Raw genomic sequence first — 26,021 nt, 5'->3', positions numbered from 1 at the left:
GGCTAGAGCAGTGGTTCTCAGACTTTTGTACTGGTGACCCCTTTCACACAGCAAGCCTCTGAGTGCGACACCCCTTATACATTAAAAACACTTTTTTATATATTTAACACCATTATAATTGCTGGAGGCAAAACAGGGTTTGGGGTGAAGGCTGACAGCTCGTGACCCCCATGTAATAACCTCATGACCCCCTGAGGGGTCCCGACCCCCAGTTTCAGAACCCCTGGGCTAGAGGCATTAAGGCAATTGCCTCTGGCATTGTTTCCTAAATACCCTTAAGGAGGAAGCTGTTAGGCAGCTGTTAGAAACGGCTTCCTCCTCCTTTCCCAAGGTGGGCAGACAAACTCCTGGGTGAAATACCATACGAATGACAGATACAATATTTATTATTAATAGAGCACACCTACATTTGTGTCACCAACTTATTTTCCCCTATCAGCATATCATTTAAAAATAAATAATATCAGAATTTCTGTAAGACAATGTCTGCAATGGCAGTAAATACTGAAAAACTTGCTTCCCCTCAGTTCCTTGATACAGGGTGAGAGGGTTCCTCCTCTGCCCTGGTAATGAGATGCTTCCAAAGTTCTTCATCAAAGTCCATGTCACTTCTGCTATTAGTAAAAGGAAAGTAGTAGTAACTGTTCCAAATGAATCTGATATAGTAAGGTTTCTCTGAAAACAGCTGTGTTTGAAAAACAGTAGATAGGTTGGCGGTTTTGTTTCCTGATCTGTCTAAACTACTATACTGCCATTTTAAATGATATTACTCCAAGTAATGAGTAATATCGTAGCACTGATGATGCTTTTGATAGCACCATTGATTATCTGTTGCTCTGGTATTACTTTTGATATTACTTTTATTTGTAGTATATTAATATTTTTCCATTGTTCTTGTTTCAAGAATGTAGACCAAGTTACTAAAAATGGTGAGTATTTTATGCAAAAGAGCAAGGATAGTGGTGATGATGGTCGTTCATGTATTCATAAATGGTCCTGGTACTTTCTGGACAGATAAAGATGTGTTCCTTTCTTCAAACAGTTTACAATTTAAGTGACAAATTATGACAGACAATGGGGTTAGGGGAGAGGGAGGGAAAGGATTACAATAGTATCATGTAGCTACTGAAGCACATATGCACATATCTTCCAAATATTTTTGCTAATAAATTTCCTAATCTGAGATTTCTTTCAGAATTTAAGTAGAGAAGGTTATATATTTTTCTCCGAAGAGTTTAAAAGGATCTTGTACAACTGCATTGCTTAACCAGCTAGAATTAGTGCTTCAGATATTATGAATATTTATTTATAAACTCCCGTGTGTGTATTGATAAATGTTCCTCTCCCCACCCCCCAAAAAAAAATCATCAAGGAGAGTCAGGGGGCATTGCTCCTCTTTGTAATGAATTACTGAAGGGGCTTCTCAGAAGCCCTTCTTAGCTGTCCAGGCCTCCGTGTATGTGCATATTGTCTGACTTGGCTTGTGCCTTTGTGAATTGTTAGAAACATCATGGAAGTTGGGTAAACCATGTTAAAACAGTCTTTAAAGTACACATTTTAGACATCCAGGGAAAGTCTAGAAAAAGTCTCAAAGTTTAAAAAGCAATATACAGAAGCAGGCTTCTTTTCAGTCTTGATAGCAGTGGGGAATTTTTCTCTCTGGTTATCATATTGTCCTTCAATATATGCTAAAATAGAAGTATGCTGGCTTCTCTCTATAGTTTAATTTCTGGTGATACATGGTGTGCTGCTTATGTACTGTACCTATGCTCTGGCACCACCAAGAACTTTCAGCAACACATGTTTTTGTCCAAATGATGCCACTTCATATTACATTTATTTTTCCTGGAACCACTGCTTGTTTTTACAGTTGCTGAATGTAATGGAGAATGATATGTTGGTTTTGGGCAGCCTTGCCACCAACGTCAGAGATTTAAATGTTCAGTTATTTAAGTCAGTGATTTTTTTTTTTTTTTTTTCATTTCACTGCACAGACAAAAGTCCATCCCATCACCATTTCTTAGGTCTATCCTGACACCATCAAGCATAGTTGCCAAGTATTGTGACATTGCATGAAAATTATTTAATTAGCTCAGTTGCATTTTTGCAAACAACTTGCATTTAAACGGTTGGCTGGACAGCTCTAGTGAGTGAAGTCCTGTTTTATCCAACGCACAGCCGTCACACCATTCCTAAGCCTGGTTATGAAGGGGGGACTTCCTCTAAGAGTAACTGGTAGTTCAGTTTCCATGGCCCATGCAGTTCTTGACCTCCCATTAACCAAAATACAAACACTAAAAATACTAACAATAAATCAAATATTAACGCAACATCCAAATTCACTTCTAAGTACTGTACAATGTTTTGCAATAAAAATCATTTCAACAATTGCAGTTATTCCACACTAATTTAAAAGGGGCGGTGTGTGTGTGTGTGTGTGTGTGTGTGTGTATATATATATATATATACACACATATACATAAAAAAATTTCCCTCCTACATAGGTCGGTCAGCAGCAGGGTTTGAACCCACAACAGTCAGTTCCGCAGCTCAGACCCCTTCTGATTTAGTTATAGGAGTAGTTTGTGATTGAAACAGGCAGTTGTCTTTTATGTGGACAATCTTGCAAAGGGAGACATGGCAAACTGTTTGCCAGGGGGTTATGCAACTATTTGGGAGATGACACCGGCATGTTAGATATCAGGATTCCTGGGTTGTATTCCTGGCTCTGGGAGGAAACCATGGTCTACAGCCTGCATAACCAAACATACATTTTAGTTTTAGAATTGTCCAGAATGTTCTATGTCTGTCAGCATTTTATTTTTTGAGAACACTGTTTGAACATTTACTAGTTCTGCAACTTACGAGTAATTGTTCTGTACAATATCTATTAAACATGTGCAAAATTAAAGACTATGAAAATACACAATTATGAAGCTGTCTTTACACATACAGCTATATAAAATGAAAGAGATGATTTAGTTATATTTTTAACTTTGCTGTCAGGCACTTTAGGCATAATACTTAGTGTTGTACTATGATCAGGAATAACCTCCAGTTCTGTAATTAGCTCAGCACAGCCCCCTGTATCCACGGGATGCTCTGTTGACTTCACTGGGGCTCGAGCTGTCCACTCACACAGAGCTCATTGAGGGATTGGGGTGCAGATTAGAACTGATATACAAATGTTGCTAGATATCAGTAGGGGAAGGCTTTCCCTAATTCTAGTTTCTATGCATTCTTCAAAAGCTCAGTTACAAAATGTACATGTAATATGCTAATAATAAAATTTGAGTAAATGTTTTGAGTCCTGTTGTTCGATAGTGGTATTTTGTTCTTGGTATATGACACCTCCATGATTGTTTTAAAATTGTATACTTTAAAGTTGTCCTATAAAGTGATTTACAAAATTCTTTCACTTGTAAGAATATAAGCTTAATGTTTCTAAGATCCAGGAAAAGAGAGGTATTTGTTGCATTATAAATTTTATAATGTAAGGAAAATATGCTTTAAATGTGCTGAACATGTCTCTTAGCCTGCCTATTTGGGGCATGCAACATATATTGCTATAGCTGAGCAAAATTGAAAATAGATTTGAAGATTGCATCCATTAAAGATAGGTATCATGGTACAGTAGATGGAATACCGAACTGGATTCCATTCCCATCTCTGCCCAAGATAACAGAGCAGATCAGTGTCGAGTCACTTCCCTGACTTGGCTTCTTTTTCTTCTTCCACCCTTTGTCTTTGACTTAATATGTGTTTGTACAGTGCCTAGCTAAAAGGGGCCCCCATCAGTAGGGCCTCTATGTGCTACTGTAACAGTAGAGATTTTGACAATACAAGCAGTTCTCTACTCATCTTTCTATACTATGTTAGGAATTGTTCAGTGAGATAACTTTAATTGCCTAAATGGCAACTGTATGATGGATTTTTACTCGGGCAAAAATAACAGATCTAAATATAATAAAATGAATAAGCTTTGAAACTGGGACAAGGATCTATGTTGTGGATGCTACTGTCTTTGCTTCTGTTTTTATTAAAATCCCATTCTGATTGTCTTCTCTGTCAAACTGTTAGAAACCAAATGTTTGTCATACAAAATACCAGTATAGAACCTCAAAGGAGTGTAGGTGTAGAGACTTCTAAACAATGGATTGGGAATATCTGTAAATTATATGATTTAAGTAATAAAGCCACAAGTGAAATAAAATAACCGGGAATGTTGTTATTTTACAGATAAAGAATTATATGCTTGGATGAAATGTGTGAAAGGACAGCCTCATGATCACAAGCATTTGATGCCAACTCAGATTATTCCAGGCTCTGGTATGATCACACAAAAACAATTTATTCATCATTTATTTCTATGTGGAAAGACCACATTAATTTTAAATAGAAGTTCTAGTAATTTCTGATATGACCTTTCAAAGCTACCTGTAGCATAATATATCTTTACCAAATAAGTGGGGAGAACAGAGTAGGGAGAGGCGCAGAGGAACATGGAGGACAGGACGGAGGTGAGAATTGGTGGATGTGTACGCAGGGAAATATAGAGGACAGGGAGGCAGGGAAGGGGAGAAAGTAGGGTTTTCACTTTGCCTGCTTTACGCTGCTCCAGAGTAGTCTAAAGCAGTCAGAATGTACTAGTAAATCTGACCATAAATGTTAAAATTAAAAAAAATATTGTGTTGACATTATATGCTTTCCAATAATAGAAGCATTACATGGTAACATTCTTTTTGGGATTCTAGTTTATTTTTCATGAGTGAAATTATTAATAAACTTTTTAAAAAGTAGAACATTTTCAGATAGTGAAACTATTGTGGTGCAGTTTAGGTTGAAAGTATGAATGTATAATTTAGGGTAAAAAGAACTAAAAGAATGTTTCAATTATCCCCAAAACAAGCATTGTAAACCCCCAAAATTCAGACTTTAACTTAAAAGAAATCGAAACATTTAGGTATGGAATACCTAATACAGTTGGGGCACCTGAAGAACCGTAACTCAGCCCTTTAGTGATACCATAAGGGGGAAAAAATTAAAAATCAAATGTGTCTTTAGACAGTTTAAGTAAAATCATTCTAAATGGGACAACAAACACATAATAACAGGGCTGCCCAGAGGGGGGGGCAATTTGCCCCAGGCCCCGCAGGGGTCCCCACGAGTATGTCGGAGGCTCCCCCTGCCTCCGTCTTCCCCCATCCCCCAGCGTCTCCTGGTAAGGTGGCGGGGCTGCGGCTGAGCGGCGGGAACTCAGGCCCTGCTGGAGACACCACGCTGCTGCAGCACTGTCCGGGGCCGCTCCTGGACGCGGCGCGCTGAGGCTCCGGGTGAGGGGGTAAGCGGCATGGTAAGGGGCCGGGGCTGGACATCCCCCACAGACCTGACCCCCAGCTCCAAGCCCAGCCCCTCTGAGCCAGGCACTCCCCCCGACCTCATCCCCCCCCCCACAACCCAGACCCCCAGCTCTGATCACAGCCCCTCTGAGCCGGGCACCCCCCCCAACCCAGAGCCCAGCTCCCCACCCAGTCCTGGGCAACAGCAGCACCACCCCTAGGCAGCGACAGCCCATTGGCACCAACCATCACCATCACCCAGCAACACCCCATTATGTAATTGCAAATGTATACATACCATTAAAGCATTTAATGTTTTTAAATAATGTATTTAGTGTATTTTCAAATTATTACAAATTAATTTTTGAATATATTTCACTAGTTATTTTTTACATTTCCAAATGTAACTATAGTATTCCATGTTACTATAGTATTGCAACTTTTTTTTATGGAAGGGGCCCCCGAAATTGTTTTGCCCCAGGCCCCGTGAATCCTCTGGGCGGCCCTGCATCATAAATATAATTTTATGGCTATTGCTTGGTATTATTTCAGGGGAAAGTTAGGGCATCCAAGCAGACTTGACAAATTTAGATTTCTAACTCTCAAACACATAAACGCCATACCAAAATTGGGTTAAAAATATTTAAGTTGCCAAATGAAGCACTCATCTCAGAAAATGCCAACGTTAAGACTGCCTACATATCCTTAGTTCTGTCCCCTTGTGCACATCCATTATTATGTAGTGTTTTAAATAGGGATGTAAAATATTAAATGGTTAAATAGTTAACCGATAAGTATTAGTCTTATCGTTAACGCTCCCTCGTTCACCCACCTCCTTCCGGCTGACCATCAGCTGGTAGAAGACCTTGCTGGGGGCCAGGGCCTGCGTGCAGATCTTGAACAGGTTCTCATGCAGCAGAGACTCCATTTTGGGATGCTGGTAAGAGGTGACTGTAGGGATGGGCATCACGTTTTTTGTCAAGACGTGTCTCCACACAGAACCAAGTTGGGATCGTGCAGAAAAATAGTATGTGATTATATAATTAAATACTGTATCTTAAAGCTTGTACAAGAGGCAGAATTAGGACTAAGAGGACAATCTTAACTTTGTTTCTTTATTTGTGAATGCTTAAGAATCTTTTGATCTTTTGGTATGGAATATAAATAGTTTTATAACACCATCACACTTTTGTAAAGAGGATCACAAAATAAATTTACATTATTCATGAAAGAACTGTTAATGATTTTCTTTATTCCTACTTTAACTTATAGTTCTGACAGATCTTCTAGATGCAATGCACAGTCTTAGAGAGAAATTTGAGATTAAATCCTACTGTCAGTGTACCAGCAAACAGAGCATGCAAACTGGGAAGTTCCCTGCAATGAATGGTGTCTCTCAGGTGAGTCTATAATATATTTAAGTTCGAAGTTTAGTGTTTAGACATGTTGATATTTGTTTATTTTTTTAAAAATATTTGAATAATATCAATAAATCAACTTTTTCATGAATTTTATGTAATTGTAGTCTGTGTAATTAATGTATTGGCAAATTATCATCGTTGCTACTTTTTTGCTCATATTAAAACAAAGTACTATATTTAAAAATAAAATTATTCTGCTCTATAGGTTTTACAGAATGTCCTTAATCACAGTAATAAAATTTCTCTGTGCATGCCTGAGTCTCAGCAGCCGAATACCCCTCAAAAGTCTGAGACAAATGGCAATACAAGTCCAGGGAGTGATGTAAGTGCAGACAGCAAGTTAACTCCACCAGAATCCCAGTCACCACTGCATTGGTTAGCTGATCTAGCAGAGCAAAAAGCCAGAGAGGAAAAGAAAGGTAAATATTAGAGATGCTAATGGTAAGTGCGTGATTTTGGGTGCTCCAGGAATTTCTGTTGAACTCACTATAAAAAAAATTCTGTATTGGGTTTGATTTGTGTCATAAATAATTAAAATGTCACATTCCCTAATCTTATAAACTCAGTGCTGCCTTCTAGGGGCATCAGAACTGGTTATCAATTAATTATTTGTTGAATATAACAGAGAAGCCACTAGTGGAATGCATGTGTAATGTGTTAGTGTTTCCCAGCCTCTCTCAGCTACAGCATCTCTCATTTGTGACAGGTGCACACTCAGCTACATGTCTGAGATGTTGAGGAAGGCCTTTTCATGGTAAACTGTTTGACTGCATTTTGAAGGATCTAATTCATCCTCTGGTGTGTTTTCAGGTGAATAAAGCACTAGTGCTACAGTATATTACCACCACTATAAAATGCAGGATGCCAGTGTTCGAATTTCTGTATCATGACACAATCATGTAAATATCAAAAATATTTTTTTATTTTAGAAAATAAAGAATGTCCTCCTGGAAAACATACTAAAGAAGAGAGAGACCAAGACAGTTCAGAGTCTCTAAATTGTAAAACATCTCCTCCTGTGCCCCAGAACAACGAACAGGGCTCAACCTTACGAGACCTACTGACTACAACAGCTGGAAAACTACGTCTGGGCTCTACAGATGCTGGCATTGCTTTTGCTCCAGTTTACTCTACAGGAACAACAGTGAGTGTATTACCAGAATGCATGGGGTTTTGAAAATTCACACAACTTGTTTTGGTACATTTTAATTAGAACAGCCTAATGACTCTTGCTTTGAATGTTAATTTATAATTAAATATGTAAGTAAACATCACTAAAGCTTCCCTGAAAGAAAGGTAACGTGTATGTATAGTGATGATTGATACATATTGTAAATAATTTGGACATTGATTTAGATTAAGCATTGTCATTTTAACCGCAGTTCCCTGATTTCAGATGATTATTTCAGTAAACATTTCTGTGGGTGCAGTATATTAGTATATAGTTTTTATTTATATTTAATATTTTTGACATTCTGTTGAAGAAGGTAAATCTGAAATTTCCTATTAAACTATTTTTGTTTTTCCCCAAGGGTGGCAAAGGTGGAAGGACTATGCCAAACATTCTTGATGACATAATTGCTTCAGTTGTAGAAAACAAGATTCCACCAAATAGACCACCAAAGATGAATGTAAAATCTGAACTGAAGGATGGGCCAAAAGATGGTCAAAAATCTATTCTGGATGATTGCAGTAAATTCTACAGTGATATTCCACATTCATGGATCTGTGATAAGCACATTTTGTGGCTCAAAGATCATAAAAACAGCAGCAACTGGAAGCTCTTTAAAGAGTGCTGGAAACAAGGGAAGGTACATATCGAAATGCAGTTCTATTATGAAAAGTGACTCTAGGTATAGGATTCCATGCTTGTGTGTCTGAGACTTTCAGATCCATTCTGCTCAGTTTACAAGTAAAATGATGGTAATTCAAACTTTCAACCGTATTAGGTCAGCAGTGCTAACAGGAGTAAAATGTAGTAAAACCTAATTAGTCAGTAAAGTGAACAGGTATTTTCATCATATTATTATTATTTCACCATCAGCAGTAGTTTCTCCCTCCATCACCAACACAAACTCCCCCTAATTCAATAGCATGACCTTTAGAACTTAACCTCCCAAGATTGGTAGGTTTGGTTTGGTTTTGTTGGTAAAAGTAGATCATTAGAAATAAATAAATTTAACATCTAAGGATATAAAGACAAGTGGAAGAAGTCTGAATGCACACCCTTGGCAAATAACAGAATATATATGTACTGAAAGTAGAGTTTAAAATAAAAACGTAATTACTTGAGTTTTTTCCCCATAAAGATTATAAGATACACCTCTACCTCGATATAACACTGTCCTCGGGAGCCAAAAAATCTTACTGTGTTATAGGTGAAACCGCGTTATATCGAACTTGCTTTGATCCACCGGAGTGCGCAGCCCCGCCCACCCGGAGCACTGTTTTACCACGTTCTATCCAAATTCGTGTTATATTGGGTCGCGTTATATTGGGGTAGAGGTGTATATTCATAGATTATTTGGATCCAGTGATGCAGACTGTTCAAATGATGTTGGATAACTGGAGAAATTCTAGACTTCTTATTTACACAAGTGTAGAGAAATATGGGTTAAAAATAGTCCAAAGTTACAATTTTAACTTAAGTTTTTTTCCATTTATTATTCTCCCTAAAATTAGATAATAGAAAGAAAATTCAGATTTTACTTGGCAGTAGGTGCTGTGGGAGAGAAACAACATATTAAACAAGCTACTCTTCATAATTATAATAATAGTAGAAGATGGAATTACATTAGCCACCCTAACTGTATACGTTACTAACAGGCATTTGCAGTTACAGAAGAAACTGGGATGGGGAAATGAAAATAATCCAGACTGATTGAGAATAGAAAATGAGATTGCTTAAAGAAAAGAAAAAAGCATAGATACAACATCGGACAGAACTTGATGTGTTCATGTTTGAAATGGTTTTTCACACCAGTAAGGGTTGGAAATGCAATTTTTATTTAAACGGAAACTTAAGTTCTAGTTATTGAAAGCTAAAGTAAAGTGAAAGCTCAAAATCTAGAGGAACTGAGTGATAACACTCCCCATGCACTGGGGAAAATTTCTTATTAGAGACGAGCCAAATGTATTTAATAGGTTATTTAATAAATGTAAGTATTGTGTTCCTTTTGGTGGTTTTGTTGTATCAATCAAAACAGAAGTTTGTCTCACTGGTCTGTCACATTTACTAGCTTGTGAGGTTATATAAGCAGAAAATGTAAATACATGTGCTAAGAAGCACTAAATGTGTAAGCAAAAAACTTCAGAATGACTTGAGCTCATCAGTATTGTGTGTTCTTCTTTCAGTGCTTGCTCATGTCAATTCCATTTAAGGCCCACGTGCACAGTTGTTAGAGATTTCTGCCTTAGTGGTATCTGTAGGGTCGGCTGTGGTGCCCTCTGGAGTGACACACCCATGCGGTGGTGTATCAGGCACCGCCAGCCCTGCACCCTCTCAGTTCCTACTTACCACCCGTGACGGTTGGTTGGAGTGCCTTGTCTTGCATCGCAAGAGCAGTAGCGGTTTTTCCTCATAGACTTCATTTTGATCGTTGTTGTATATAGTTCATAATAGTTAGTCATAATGTTAAGTTAGTAGAGTCACGCCAGGTGACCGAAGCCGCTCCATCCCTGGCACCAAAGGGTAAGCCCAACAGGGTGCAACAGCATAGACTGGCAGAACACCCCTGGTCACCAGACCGCAGGCCTCTTTCGCCGCGACTTTGGACACCGCACCCCAGCTCTCCGCCCAGGAGGCCTAGGTTCCTGACGAGATCCCACCTACTAGGCGTGGGACTCCGAACTCGAGGCACCATTGCCCGTACCGACAGTACCGGTGAACATCTGTCCACAGGTCACCGAGGCGCCGGTGACCCCCTCTCAGGTGATCTCCTTGACGTTGGTCGCCGTCCTGGAGGTGTCATTTAGGATCTCGGCACCGGTCTCATTCACCCCAGTACCGTTCCTCGGGCAGGCGGCGCCACTCACCATCGCCCACCGATCGCCGAGCAGGTCAGTAGACCAATTCAGGTGTCAACAGCCCTGCCGTGGTTGCTGGAGGGGCACTGGTCAGGGTCGGACCACGACTTCAGCCCATCGCCGAGGAGGGACGACTCTCCACCAGCACAAGAGACCGGGACAGCACCAGCCACAGTACCCGTTCCCCCAGAGGCAGTAATGGAATCCATGGCGGATACCAGTAATGCCGGTCCAATACTGCCAACCCTGCTGTCAGATCATGGTACTGAGACTGAGGCGGTGCACCACACCTTGGCACTGAGGGAGCCCTCCTCCAACAAGGACAGAGACAACACCCTTCCTCAGGCCCTGCAGTCGTCGTCATCGTCCCCTGACGAGGCGGTAGCTGGGCCATCCCACACCAGCAACCCTCCGGACGATTTTAAGGAGTACCAGGCCTTCCTTAAACGGGTGGCTGACAACGTTGGCCTGTAGATTGAGGAGGTTGCTGAGGAGGCAGATGACTTCTTCAGTGTCATCTCGGCCCCCGCACTGGCTAAGAGTGCATTGCCTGACCACCCAGGCGTGCTTAAAAATGCCAAATCAGTGTGGCAACCCCCTCCTCCATTCTGCTAACGTCAAAGAAAACAGAAAAGAAATACTATGTCCCTGCAAAGGATTTCAAGTATCTGTATTCTCATCCGCCCGCAGCTCAACTGGTCATGTCGTGGTGAATGAAAGGAACAGACGGGGCAGCCCCAGCGGAACGCCAAAAAATAGAGGCCAAAAGACTAGACCTGTGTGACAGGGAAGTTTATTCAATGGCCAGCTTACATTTTAATGTTTCTAACCACCAGGCCCTGCTGGGACATTATAACTTTAACCTGTGGGACTCCCTTAATAAGGTGACAGAGGCCCTCCCACAGGACCGTGCCCAAGAGTTCGCTGCGTTGGTGAGTGAAGGCACGGCAGTGGTCCAGCCAGTCCTCCAATTGGGATGTGACGGACTCAGCTGGCAGGAAGGTCGCATTGGCAGTGGCCATGAGACGCAACTCCTGATTGCAGGCTTCTGGGCTGTCCCAGGAGATGCAGACCCAGTGCTGCCCAGAGGTGGGGGGGAAAGTGGGGTCTCCCAGGTCTGACTCCTACAGGAGGAAGGACAAGGATAAGGGGCCTAAGAGACACTACCCATCCCCTTCCCGCCTGGTTGCCCAACCTGACCCTCCCAGAAGTCAGGAAGGGCAGAAGCAGTCATTTTGAGGGTGCTCTCAGAGACGGTATTCCAGCCAGTGTACTGGATCCAACCCTCCCTTTCCTCAACCGCCTCTGCCCTTTCTGGTTGGCCTGGTCCCATGTCACCTCGGACCGCTGGGTGCTCGATACGGTTTCATTGGGCTACAGCCTGCAGTTTATAGCCGACCATCCCTTCCATCCTCCTTCCCCGTCCCTCTTGGGACCCTTCTCATGAGCAACTCTGCGTTCAGGAGGTCGAAAACCTCCTGCGGCTGGGGCCAGTGGAAAAGGTTTCTTGGAACATAGAAGAAAGCGGGTTTTAATCCCGTTACTACCTAATTCCAAAGGCAAAGACGGGGCCTCAGACCCATCCTAGACCTGCGTCACCTCAACAAGTCCTTCAAGAAGTTGAAGTTTTGCATGGTCTCCCTAGCCTCCATCATTCCCTCCCTGGATCCAGGAGATTGGTACGTCACCCTTGATTTAAAGGATGATGTACCAATATTTAATACTTGCATATTTACATCTTCCCGGGGCACCGGTGCTTTCTCCCCTTCATGTTGGGCCAGTGCCATTTCCAGTTCACAGAGATGCCCTTTGGTCTCTTGTTGACCCTGAGAGTATTCACAAAGTGTATAGCACCAGTGGCCGCTTACCTGAAATGTCGGGGAGTCCAAATATACCCCTACCTTCACTGGTTGATAAGCGGCCAGTTCCGGGATCAGGTGTGGAGGCATCGCGATCTGGTAGGTGCCACCTGTTGTGACCTGGAATTGATAATAAATGAGAAAAAGTCAACCTTAACCCCAGTGCAATGCATAGAATTCATTAGAGTGGTCCTTGACTCCACTCAGGCCAGGGCCTTCCTCCCTGAAACTCGGTTCCAGGACATAGCAGACCTCATCGTAGGCCTCCGGATCCACCTGCTCACCACCACTCACACGTCTCATCAGTACATGGCAGCATGTACTGACGTGGTCCGGCACACACATCTGTCTCAGATCCCTTCAGGCAGGGCTGGTGTCGGTCTACATCCCCAACCGGCACAGCATGGACAGGGTGGGTCAGGATTCCAGACAGCGTACTGTCATCCCTCATCTGGTGGCAGGATCCCACGTTTAGCCATGCAGCAGCCAAGCCGTCAGATGTAACGCTGCCAGGTTGGGGTGCAAAATACTGCCATGGTTCTGGGACAACAGGTCCAACCTGAACGGTAGCTGGAACGGAGTTGCCACTGAGAGGTCCAGTAGACTGCCGAACCAGTGTTGGCGCGGCCATGCTGCCGCTATGAGGATGACCCTCACCTGGTCCTGTTTCATCTTTGTGAGGACCCTGGACAGCAATGGCACTGGAAGGAGGGTGTCCATCAGAGCCCCCAACCACAGAAGCAGAAAGGCTGCTGCATGGCTAAACATGCAGGAGCAGCAGTGCTCAGCTGGGGTTCAGCGCATCCTGTTGGGAATTGGGAGGCCCTCCAGCAGAGCGACTTACTTGGCCAAGTGGAAACGGTTCACCTGCTGGATTGCAGACAAAGATATTCCTCCCAAGCAGGCTTCGCTGCAGCTTATTTCGGACTACCTCCTACATCTCAAGTTCCAAGGCTTGTCCCTTTCATCAGTCAGGGTCCACCTACTGGCCATCTCAGCCTTCCACCTGCTGTTCAAGGGCAGATCAGTTTTTGCTCAGGATATCACGGCCAGATTCGTTAAGGACCTAGAGCGCTTCCACCTGCAAGTTAGGGAGTCCTGGGATTTGAATCTGGTGCTGTGGCAGCTCACGGGTCCTCCCTTCGAGCCTCTGGCTTCCTGTTCTCTCCTTCTCCTGTCCTGGACTACAAATGTCCTCAGTTGCGTTCCTGGTCGCAGTGATATCGGCCCACCGAATATCCGAGATTCGGGTGCTCACCTCAGAGCCACCGTACACGGTTTTCTGCAGGGACACGGTCCAACTAAGGCCGCACCCGGCTTTTCTTCCCAAGGTAGTCTCTGTTTCATTCAAGCCAGGACATTTACTTATGTGGCTTTGGAAAGAAGACCGGTAAGTCAGAGGAGGAGTGTAGGCTATGTGCCCTATACATCAGGAGGACTCTTGCTTTTTACATTGACAGGATGAAGCCATTCCATAAGTCGATGCAGTTCATCGCTGTGGTTGACAGGATGAAAGGTTGCCCTCTATCCACTCAAAGAATTTCCTCTTGGATCACTGCCTGCATTCGCTTCTGCTATGACCAAGCGAAGGTGTTACTCCCTGCGATTGTCTCCGTTCACTCTACCAGGGCGCAAGACTCTTTGGCAGCCTTTCTGGCCCATGTGCCTATTCAGGACATCTGTAGAGCGGTCACCTGGTCGTCTGTCCATACCTTTACATCCACTATGCATTGACCCAGCAGGCCCAGGACGATGCTGGCTTTGGTAGGGCAGTACTGCAAGCCACTAAGCTGTGAACTCCAAGCTCACCTCTGTGGATACTGCTTGTAAGTCACCTAAAATGGAATCAACATGAGCAAGCACTCGAAGAAGAAAAACGGTTACCTACCTTTTCATAACTGTTCTTCGAGATGTGTTGCTCATGTCCATTCCATTTCCCGCCCTCCTACCCCATCGGAGTTGTCAGCAAGAAGGAACTGAGAGGGCCAGGGCGTGCAGCGCCTGATATACTGCTGCATGGGAGCACCGTTCCAGAGGGCGCCATAGGCAGCCTTAGAGATACTGCTAAGGCAGAAATCTCCCAACAACTGTGCACATGGGCACATGCACACCTAAAATGGAATGGACATGAGCAACACACCTCGAAGAACAACAATTATGAAAAGGTAGGTAACTGTTTTTCTCAGTTCATTAGTAATTACAGTTTTTGACTCAAATATCTACACTGATATTAGAAAAAAATGTTCTCTAATCGGTTACAGCACGAACAGTTTGCAGAAGAAGAATTGTGATGTGCACTGAGGATAACTGAAAGTGTGACACTGTAGCCAATGAGTTTTATAAATTTTAAATAATTGAACCTTTTATTACAGAACGTGATTTCTTAGTCTTGTGCTTGTTCTATTTCACTGTTTAATATCTGACTGCTCAGATATCTGAACTTTTGGAGAATGAATTAGTAGGATGGGAAGGTAACATATATTGGCCCTTTCCCCATATTGAAAGGTATATTTTTAATAGATTTTATGACTTTTGTAAGGAACATCATAAATATTTTTTTCAGTGTAGATATTTGATTCAAATTCTGTAATTACTACTAATAAATAAGAAGGATTCTCTGAAATTGTGTTCAAGGTTGGGCAACAGAAAAATTCTCAATGAAATCCTGACCATATTGAAGTCAATGGCAGTTTTGCCATTGACTTCAGGGAACCAAGACTTCACCCAAGACTAGAATGTATTTATTTACTCTGGTTTAATTGAAAAAGCACCCTCTTGAAATGTAGTTTGTATTAGACTTTTAACATTTCCTTTATTTATTTTTAAGCCTGTATTAGTGTCTGGAGTGCACAAGAAAATGAACATCAACTTGTGGAAGGCAGAGTCAATTAGCCTAGATTTTGGAGCCCACAAAGCCGATCTCCTGAACTGCAAAGACAGCATTATTTCGAACACCAATGTCAAGGAATTCTGGGATGGTTTTGAAGAAGTTGCAAGTATGTTATTTCAAGTATATTATTCCAATAATTATAAATACCGTAGCCACATATGCTGGAAACTGCAAACAAAGGATACTCTTTAACCATGGATTTTGAGGTTTTGAAGATATTTAAATTCAAACACAAATTTTAGCCAATCTGTTTAGAGAGTACCGAAGCTTCGCATTTTGTACGTTTGCAGGGTGGCCTAGATACAGTATATACTATAATATTTTCTGTATCATTATATGAATTTTAAAGTAAATTAAATATCCAGTTTTGAGCTCAGCTATTTAAATGTCTTATCTTGGAGCTTGTAAAATTAGTTGCTTAGCAGATGCATTAATTTTCCAAGATATGGTACAATATACACTTGTATATCTTGAGATCAGAATGGAGCAGTTAAAGCTCAGTTGTATCGTCCGGTTCAGTATAAAGAAAACACCTACAATGTGTGTAGTTTTGAATAATTTGTATATTGTTTACAGAACGGCAAAAAATAAAAGGTGGGGAAACAGTTGTACTAAAACTGAAAGACTGGCCCTCTGGTGAAGACTTCAAGGCTATGATGCCTGCAAGGTATTTCTTTATTTAAAATTCATAAATTCATTATGATGATTTTATTCATCTCTCAGAAATCATACGCATCCAATTACAATCTTCATCCTTTTGTTCTCTAGGTATGAAGACTTATTAAAAAGTTTACCATTGCCAGAATATTGTAACCCAGAAGGAAAATTGAACTTGGCTTCCCATTTACCAGGGTTTTTTGTACGTCCAGATTTGGGACCCAGATTATGCAGTGCGTATGGTAAGTAACTATTAATACCATAGAAATACAGGAATTGCCATACCCTTTCATGCCTGTGTTCTCTTTAATCCAGTATTCTGTCTCTGACCATGGCTAGCATGTGATGGTTTAGAGGAAGGTGCAGTTGTCATTTAGTGAGCAATTATGGGTAGACCATAAGGGAAATCACTTCTAATCTCTGAGTTAATGATTGGTTTATGCCCTGAAGCATGAGGGTATTCCTTATACATTGTATTTTTTTTATCCTCTCTGATACAGTTGTGGATATTCTCTACAGAGCAATATTGCTTTATCAGTTTCACTTATTAATAAACTCCAAAGTCTCTTAATTTTTCTGCCTCTATATTTATTGTATGTTGAAGACTCAAAAAAACCTGTTTAGAACAGACTTTGCTTCCCTCCTCTTTCTGCATTCCGGCGTCTCCCACAGTTCTGGCTGTCTGGGCTCTCCTCTCTACTGTGCATCTCAAGGAGGCAAATCAATGTTTTGGAGCTCTGGCCATGCCCCCCCGCCAGATTCTCTGTCTCCGCAGCAGCAGGCAATTGACAGGTTGATTGTTCCCACCCTGATTTGTGTAGTTCTTCAATATTTTACCCAGTTTTTCCAGAAGTGGTGAGCAGATTTTCCTTTTTCAGATATCTCCTCTTCCCTGGGTTAGTTAACACTCCAGTGGTTTAAATCACCCTGAGCCTCCACTGCAGCATCAACCTGCCGGCTCCTCTGCCCCTATACAGACATGGTAGAGCAGCCAAGAAAGCACTGGATCAAATCTAAACTGCGCTCTATTTATGAGGCAGCCTGCCCAGGCTCAGTAGACTGTGAGTTGTCCCCAGACAGCTGACACTCGCTCCATTACATCCCGGAGCTATGAGTTGGACAGGCATCTGGGGTCTCCTTCCCACCAAAGCAGCTGTGACTCCATCATGGGAAAAATGGACCAGGAACTCCAGTGCAGAACAGGGAGAGGCTCCAAAGGTGAAGAGGGCCCCAGCCAGTTAACTCAGGGGGTCAGACCTGGGGGACTCTGGAGAACAAAGCATGGAGGCTTGCAGGTTAACAAGTTCCCCTCCCCCCGACACCCCTACAAGTCTTAACGTGGGTCTTGAGTGCTCTGGGGGAAGAAGCAGGGCTCCTAATGAGTCTTCCTCTCTCCCGGTTTGACTGAGAGCTCTGACAGTGTGTCTCCCACCCCAGAATGGAACCCAGCAGGGGAGAATTCAGAGAGAGATCCATCAAGATGGCTTTAGGCACAAAAGGCTTCACCAAAGCCGCAGCAGAGCTTTTACACTCCCACCATGCCTAAAAAGAGCTGAAAAACAGAGAAAATTCAGACGGTACAAATCTTTTGATACTTGTCCCTCCTCCTCTTTGGAAGGTGAGCTGTCGAGGGCTCAATCCAAACAGGTCTGGGGAAAAAAATAGAGGTTTTTTCCCTCAGAGAAATTCTAGAGTGTGCAGTAAGATTGTCTCCATGATTCAAATTCAGCCTGACACAGCTGTAGCATTCCTAGAAAGGGATGTGGTTATTTCCTCAGAAGGGGAAATATGCCTGAAGAAGATCCCGGGTAGAAAGATGAAGGCTGCCTCTGCCATCCTCAGGGCATCCCTAGTAGCTACATGCCTTGCAAGAGCATTTCTCTCCTGGATGGAAGATCTCAGAGCCCTTAAGGACAGAGATCACCCTGACATTGGTTCCATTTTAAAGAAGGGCTTCCTAGCAACAGCATTGCATCCATTGAAGCATCAGCTACAAATGAAGTCCTCAGTCCAACCCAGGGTTTCCAGGTCTGTAGCCAGATTCTACTTATGGCTCCAACCCTGGAAGGTGACTATCCACTCTAAGCAGGTCCTGTGCTCGGCCAAGTTCACAGGCTCTCCCTTTTTTAGAAAAAAGCTGGATAAGATGGTGGTTGACAGTGCTGCAAAATCCAAACATTCTCTTTCTTTCATTGGTAAGTGCCCTCAGAAAAGAATATCGACTGGCCTTCAGACAGAGGTGCTCCTTTCAGCCTTTGTTACCATAGAGTTACCAACAAAGGGACAACAGATTCCCCAAAGGAAAACAGTAGAATCGAGTTTTGAGGGAAATCCAGAGTAATCTCAGCCTCCCTGCAAACCCACTTTGACAAAGATTGCATATAGACTCTGCCCAGAACTGAAACTAGAGGACAAAATTTCCCATTTCCTGGAGGAATGGTTTACATTGACCACAGACAAGTGAGTTGGGTATAGTGAGCAAGGGATATTTCCTCAAGCTACAGGCTCTATCTCATCCATTCTTCATCCAGTCTTCCATTTTCAACAACCCCTTAAAGCACAATTTGATCCAGAACGAAATATCTCATCTTCCAGATATGGGAATGCTAGAGTGTGTTCCCTCAGAAGAATGTTTTTCAGGCTTCTACTCAATCTTTCTCATTTTGCAGAAATGCACAGGGGGTATCAGAGCTGTTCTGGACCTCAAAAGACTCAGCAAGTGAATGAAGAGAACAAGATTTTGGATGGAGACTCTGACCTCTATCGTGTCATCCCTGGGGCGGGCAGACTTCCTGACTTCAGTGAATCTAGGACAGGGGAGGGCAAACTACGGCCCGCGGGCCAGATCCAGCCTGTCAGGGCTTTCAATCCGGCCTGCAGGATTGCCGTCCCCGTGGCGCAGCGTGGCTAAGGCAGGCTCCCTGTCTGCCCTGGCCCCGTGCTACTTCCGGAAGCGGCCAGCACGACGTCCCTGCTGCCTCTGGGATTCCAACATAGGGGCTCAACTCCCTACAATGGATGTCAGCTCAGGACATTGTCCACAAAGGCATGCCCTTCTACTTTCCAACCAACTCCAGCCTGGAGAGTTTGGTAGCACGTTTGAAGACCCAAACAACTCAGGGCCACTGGAGCCCCGAGGAAAGGGCTCATGGTATAAACCCTCCTAGAGCTGAGGAGTGGTCAAGCTGTTTCTGTAGTGGTTCCAGACCACTGTAGAGGAGAACCATGTTCTGATTGAGTCAGACAGCACAATTGAAGTTGCATATTTAAACCAAGGAGGAACAAGGAACCTGGCACTACACACGAAAACAGTAGAAATAATGAGGTAGGTGGAGCACCTTTCCTTTCCTTCAGAGCATTCCACATAAAAGGGGATCTGAACCAAAAGGCAGGCTAGCTCAGCAGGCTCATGATTGTCAACTACAAGTGGTGCTTGAATAGGAGGTTTTGAACATAGTTCAGATGTTTGGCCTCCATTCAACTGACCTGTTGACGAATCATATGAACTCAGAGGCCATAATACATCACCAGGGAGTCAGACCCCAGATCTATAGGGTGTTGCCGTATCCCACAGTTGGCTGCTAGGTCTACTCTACATGTTTCTACCCTTTCCACTACTGGGGAAGGTGGTCCAGAAAATAAAACAAGAACAGGCAATGATAATACTGATAACACCACATTGGCTGAGGAGACTGTGGTTTTCAAACCTGATATTGCTGAAACTGGAGCCTCAGCTCCAATTTCCATGGAGACTGAACATTTTCTCATAAAGTCATCTTCTTCATCTCGACCGGGAGCAGCCTCAACTCACAGCCAGCCTATTAAAAGGGAAGCTCTAGAAGGTCTGGATCTGTCCTCCAGAGCCATTAAGACATTGCTTTCATTTAGAAGAGTATCAGCACTAAAAGCATACTCCTCAGTCTGGGCCAGACTAAACAATTGGTGCCAAGAGCACAGCGCAAATCCCAGAAGTCCAGGAATTCCAGCTATTTTGGGTTTTCCCCAAGGAGAAAGGTCTTCAGCCCAATACCATTGCACATCAAGTGTCTGTTCTTAGTAGTGTGCTGTTCACAGGATCCTCTGGCTCCCTAGCATACAACCTCCAGATAACCAGATTCCTTTGAGCAGTTCAGTTAGCTAGACCTGCAGTTAAGCTGCTATTTCCAACGTAGGACCTACCTCTAGTGTTGAGGGCTTTGACAAGCCATCCCTTTGAGCCTTTGACTTCACTGTCACCATTTTACTTATCTATTAATACTTGTTTCTTAATAGCTGTCGTGTCCACCAAGTGAGTGCCGGAGCTGGCAGCCTTTTCTATACAGGAGTCTTACTATGTGTTCCACGAGGACAAGGTAGAGCTCAGGACACCAAAATCCTTTCTTCCTAAGATATAGTCATCCTTCCACACTTCCCAAGAGTTTGTGCTCCCTTCGTTCTGTCAAAAACCACAGCATCCAACTAAAAAGATATGGCACACCTTAGATTTTCAAAGCTCTGCTGATTACCTATCTTAGGTGTATAGAATCACAAGGCAATTGGGCTGTCTCTTCATGTCCTTCCATCCAAAATGCCAAGGACTCAGTTTCTGTGTCCTCCATTGTTAGTTGGATTAAACTATGTATTATGGAAGCCTACTAAGCGTCAGCGGTTCCTGTTCCAGAAGGGATCAAGGCACGCTCCATAAGATTTCGTAGCACCTTGTGGGCAGAATGAGCAAGTGCATCCACTTTGGAAATTTGCAAAGTGGCCACTTGGTCTGCAGCTAATACCTTCTTAAGCACTATAAGATGGACTTTCTGTCCTCCGCAGAGGCTGCCTTTGGCAGGAATGTGCTGCAGGCAGCGGCCCAGAAATAATGTTACTTTTACCAAAAAGGGAGGGATACTTTCTTCTTTCCTTACCTACTAACTTTTTTCATAACCTTCCCTACATCTGTTCGCTGCTCATTACTTCCCAGATGTTCAGAATTGTGGGCGATGCTGAGCTGCAGAATGGAAAATTTCTTACTGTTAATTTCCACTCTGCTAGCAGTGTCTCCAACAATTCTCCCCACCCTAGATGGCTCATGAGCTAAAAGTCGGATCATCACCATACAACCTTTTTTTTTCTTTGTCTAATGTACATAGTTATTTCATTAGTATTTGTTAATAGTGTTGTACAAGTTTTACATCTTTGAAATAACTCAACTGACAGCAAGTGGGAGCAGAGGGGGCATAGCCAGTGTGCATCAAACCTAAATATTGATCTGCCTCCATGAGCTGCAGAGTGGAAGGGAGCAACCCAAACATCCAAGTTGTGGGAGACGCAGCTAGAAGAAAAGATATTATTGGTAAGACATTTTCCATTCTCTTGGAAATGAATTTTTTCTGCTATCCATTTTGCAAATTATATTAATATTATAAGAGGGTAAGTTATGACTTATCGCATGAAGGCTTTGATTAAAAATGCATTTGAGTCTCTCTTGAAATATGTATTAAAGGTAGCAATCAAAAGATGTTTGAGGTATAGGTGAAACATTCATGACACCTCTATTTCAAGTTTTTGTAAGACTTTGTTCTAAAACCTTGTTTTCAGATACTTATCTTATAACTACTCATTTTTCACCTTTTGGACTGAAATATTACAAGTTTCTTCCCTGCTTAAGAAATTTTTTTTGTTTTGAGGGACAGGCATACAGCTGTTCATTGTGAGAATAAGAGTGGGGAGAGAGCTGATTTTTTTAAAATTAAGTATTCTACTAGTGAAATGTTTGGGAGTATAAAATTTAAATTTTTCAGGAAAATTGTCATTACCAGGAAATGCCTTTGATTATTCTGGTGAAAATTAGTTTTGTTTTGACAAACTTATTACATAGGGACTGTTTCCTGGATAAAGCAAGATTAAAAGAACTTTGTTTGAAGTAACACTTTTGAAGATTTTTTTTTAAACACAGATTGTGGAAAATACATCCTAACTTAATAAAACCAGAATATTTTAAAGATAAAGTATAGCATCTCTGTACACACACAAATTTGTCTAACCTTCTGAGTGATGTTCAGTAATAATTCTACTTTGTACTATGTAGTGTTTTTCATCTGTAGATCTAAAAGTGTGTCACAAAGGTAGGTAAGCATTATTGTTCCCATATGTAAAAAATGGGGAAACACTCCTGGTGACTTGCCTAAGATCAAACATCCAGTCAGTACCAAGGCTGGGAACAAACCCAAGGTTGTTTTACTTCCAGTCTTGTGCTCTGTTCTGAACTAAAGTTATTTTTATGAGAATGAGTATGAAGAGAAATATATACTGAAATAAATCAAAACCCTATCTCAGTGGTCCCAAACCTTTTTGTAGCCAGTAGCACATTCATGTTTTTAGAAGAGTGTGGCGGGCGCCAACAATTTTTCAAGGCTTATTTTGTATTTGTACATTAAATAATATGAAAAACATCATATTTAATATTAATATATGAATCCAGAAAGAAGAGAGAAGCTGGAGAGAAGCCACAAGGACAGAAAACACCGGCGCCCGCAGCCCCGGAGTTCTCTGTCCCCAGCAAGCGCGGGGCCGCAGCTTCTCTCCAGCTTAAGCCATGGCCCCGCGCCTGCCAGGGACCGAGAGCACCGGCGCCCGCAGCCTGCAGCCCTGGAGTTCTCTGTCCCCATCAGAGGTGGAGCCGCGGCTTCTCTCCCCTGCTGTGGGCACTAGGCGGGTGCACATAAATGCCCCGGCAGGCGCCATGACGCCCGCGGGCACTGCGTTGGGGACCACTGCCCTATCTGAAACTTTTACCTTGTACTATAGGTGTGGCTGCTGCTAAAGATCAAGATATAGGAACTACAAATCTCCATATTGAAGTTTCTGATGTAGTGAACATCCTTGCTTATGTGGGCATAGCAAAAGGAAACGGAGTACTGTCAAAAGCAGGTAAAGAAAGTTGATTTGTATTATACAGAAATAGCTTGAATAACAACTCACTTAAAAGTTTGGATAAGTATTTCGATATGCACTTTTAAAATTTACACTTGAAGTTTAATTCATTGTTTTAAAATATTTATAATGTATAAATGAAACATGCCTTTAACTGTATGCATATTGCTCACAGAGGTAATCTATACACAGTGAATTCTTTTACCTAAATAGACTGTGGCGTAAAACTTATCACTTTCTTTGTCGTACTCTTTCACCTCTTTTCTGCTATTACCTACCTATTAATGTACCTGTTTGTACTGGTGATGGCAGAGCAAATGGACAGCAGGATAAAGAATTCCCTTATGAAGCACCACTAGCTCTTACAGCAGTTCCAGTGTGATGTTTGCCAAACACCACAAGATCACCCTGAATCCCCCTGACATAGTGTTTGCTGTGTTGAGTTTAGCGCTAAACAACTACATTGTGGGCCAGAGAGTTTGAAGTGGTGTATGCTAATCGTATGTGTATGATGCTGTAAAATACTGCATAGATAGAGGATAAATGATAGGGAAAGGAAATAAAACTATCCCATTTTTTTTCCTTTTGTAATAAACAAACATTGATTTCTTTTTCCTGGTTAGTGGAGCTGAAATAAGAAGACTAACTTCAGTTTTGCTTTATTTACTTGTATTTCAACCTGCATAGCTCTAGAAATAGACAAGAGACTCTTGACTTACTATGCAGAAGAATGGGCACAAAATTGTTTTTGTTGGTTCCCCAAGACTGAATTTTAAATATTTTGATTACAGCAATGTTCTCTTATTTAAATAGAACTCTTTCCATCAGATTTTAACAATGTTAAATTAGATTCAAATCTGAGTATAAATTGTTTTAAAGGTTTTTACATAATTTGTTTTGTTTTCTAATTACACAAAATACGTGAATAAAAAATAGCTTCTGAGGGTTTTCTGTAGTATTTGGAAAATGTAATAGTCTCATTATTTAGTCAGTCTGCCACAGGAAATTTAAAAAGAAAAGAAGAAATATTTCAGCTTTCCACTGCCTGGTTTGAGAGTCTATTTGTCAATTCTTAGGAGTATTAAAGAAGTTTGAAGAAGAAGATCTGGATGACCTTTTAAGGAAAAGATTGAAAGACTCAAGTGAATTACCTGGGGCTTTGTGGCACATTTATGCTGGCAAAGATGCTGACAAGATAAGGGAATTTCTGCAAAAGGTTAGATTTATATCAAATAGATATTTATTTTATAGACCTGAATAATCAGACTTTTCAAAATTACTGTTATAGCTTTAAAAAAAGAAAAATAAAAAATACTGCAGGTACAACCAATCCCCTAAGCATCTGTTACTGCATGAGATATTCTCGGTGAACAAGCAAACTTCTCTGATCTTCTATATCAGTCCAAATGGTTTAGGTACAGTTTCTCTCAACCGATCAGTGAAGAAAGAACACAAAGACTTTTGATGATATCATACCCTCACACATAAGGTTGTAGTCATCTCAGCCTCCAGTTGTTGCCAGGCTCCAACTCAGCGTAGCATGGACAGATCTTTCTGTCTGAAGAACAGAAAAGCTTCAGATTCAGAAAGGATGAGTTAGGGAAAGATTCTTCTCTCAGGGAGTCCTGATAAAGTAAGAAGATCCATAAAGAAACCCACTTTCCACACCCACACACAAGAGTTTTGACTCCCGTAGGATAGAAGGGGATTCAGGAGTATTTAGCCAGATGAATACCCCTTGAACTCAATAGCCCCCCTTCAGGGCATTAGCTCCAGGATAAGGGAAGGAGGTAGAGGTCAAGTGCAATTTCAGCCCTACTTTAAGGAGGGACAGAGAACATAGCAGGAGCTGTCCTCAAGCCTTGGCAATCATCATCCTCAAGCCAACGTGGTACCCAAAGCCCTTCCCTCCCCTCCTCCCTCTCTCTCTCTCTTCAGGGGGCAAAAGCAGCAGAAGTTCTCCATGGGAAGATTCACCCTCCATTGGGGAACAGAAAGCCAAGCAAGTGCAGGGAGTGCTCAGCTGTAGTAACCCTGAGAACTGGTCCCAGAGTGGTCTGGGAGCAGAGAGGAAAAGCTAAATCCACTTTTCTGGCTGCTCCTTTAAAATGCAGTGCACCAGCCACCCTGGAAAATGCCTATTGGGCTCAAAGACTCCTAGCCTGCTGGTGTGCTGCCTGCAGACTCTTGCCAAAGCTGGTCAGATCAGGGCCCTCAAGTTGTCTGAGGAGAAGGAAGAGGAGAATAGGGGGCAAAGAGCTCAACCATCTTTTAGGCTCTTCCTGAGTAGAGAAAGGAGAACAAAGTAAAGGAGGCCATATGCTCTCACTGACCAAGTCCAGTTCACATTGCAAATAGGTCCCCTCTCGTTGTTGTATATAGACATTTTGGAATGGAGTCCTCTCCAGCTATCACTAGGAACAGGACCTAATTTCCAACTTTCTCTTCCTATTCCTTTAGGAGTGGGTCCCCACCTGCTCATTCTAGAAACTACAGTCTAGAAGTAATTAAGTTTTTGAACTGTCTCTTCCAAACTTTAAGAGTAAGGAGAGAGAGAGAGAGAGAGAGAGAGAGAGAGATATGAAGGGAACACAAAGCATGCTCCCCATCATAGACTGGAAATAAAGACGCACTGGCTACTGAATACCACTTAGAGAATATCAGCCCAGCCAGATCCTCACCAGTACGTGATGCCCTACCTAAGGAGGATGACGACTGTCAGTGGAGTAATAGAGATGACTAGGAGGAAACAGCGGGTGAGGTTGAAAAAAGTGAGGCTGTAGAGGACGAGATCATTCTGGACTCCCGATATAAGGAGAAGGCCGAACTCTGCATATTTAATGAGGAGGATTCACCAGTGCTCTTAATAAAAATAGCACGTACTCTGGAGCTGCAGTAATTTTCCAGGGAACTTATATAT

General features: G+C 42.4%; 1 protein-coding gene across 11 annotated transcripts in view; it reads left to right on the top strand.

Moving 5' to 3' along the window:
- The window catches only part of JMJD1C (jumonji domain containing 1C), a 348,731-nt gene that overhangs the window by 306,738 nt on the left and 15,972 nt on the right, over nt 1-26,021 (top strand). For 9 of the 11 annotated variants that reach the window (XM_008163232.4, XM_065551891.1, XM_065551889.1 and 6 more), the window contains 10 exons: nt 4,240-4,329; nt 6,612-6,739; nt 6,966-7,179; nt 7,690-7,904; nt 8,293-8,571; nt 15,473-15,641; nt 16,112-16,202; nt 16,304-16,434; nt 22,976-23,098; nt 24,178-24,317. In XM_008163232.4, the coding sequence (XP_008161454.1) occupies nt 4,240-4,329; nt 6,612-6,739; nt 6,966-7,179; nt 7,690-7,904; nt 8,293-8,571; nt 15,473-15,641; nt 16,112-16,202; nt 16,304-16,434; nt 22,976-23,098; nt 24,178-24,317 (1,580 nt within the window). Of the gene's footprint in view, nt 1-4,239; nt 4,330-6,611; nt 6,740-6,965; nt 7,180-7,466; nt 7,571-7,689; nt 7,905-8,292; nt 8,572-15,472; nt 15,642-16,111; nt 16,203-16,303; nt 16,435-22,975; nt 23,099-24,177; nt 24,318-26,021 lie in introns of all 11 variants that reach the window. The other 2 variants (XR_010589237.1, XM_005294323.5) reach the window with 2 other exon arrangements.

The sequence above is a fragment of the Chrysemys picta genome, chromosome 7 (assembly GCF_011386835.1).
Source record: "Chrysemys picta bellii isolate R12L10 chromosome 7, ASM1138683v2, whole genome shotgun sequence".
NCBI classification, from domain to species: Eukaryota; Metazoa; Chordata; order Testudines; family Emydidae; genus Chrysemys; species Chrysemys picta.
This window is presented reverse-complemented; position numbering and strand designations above follow the sequence as displayed.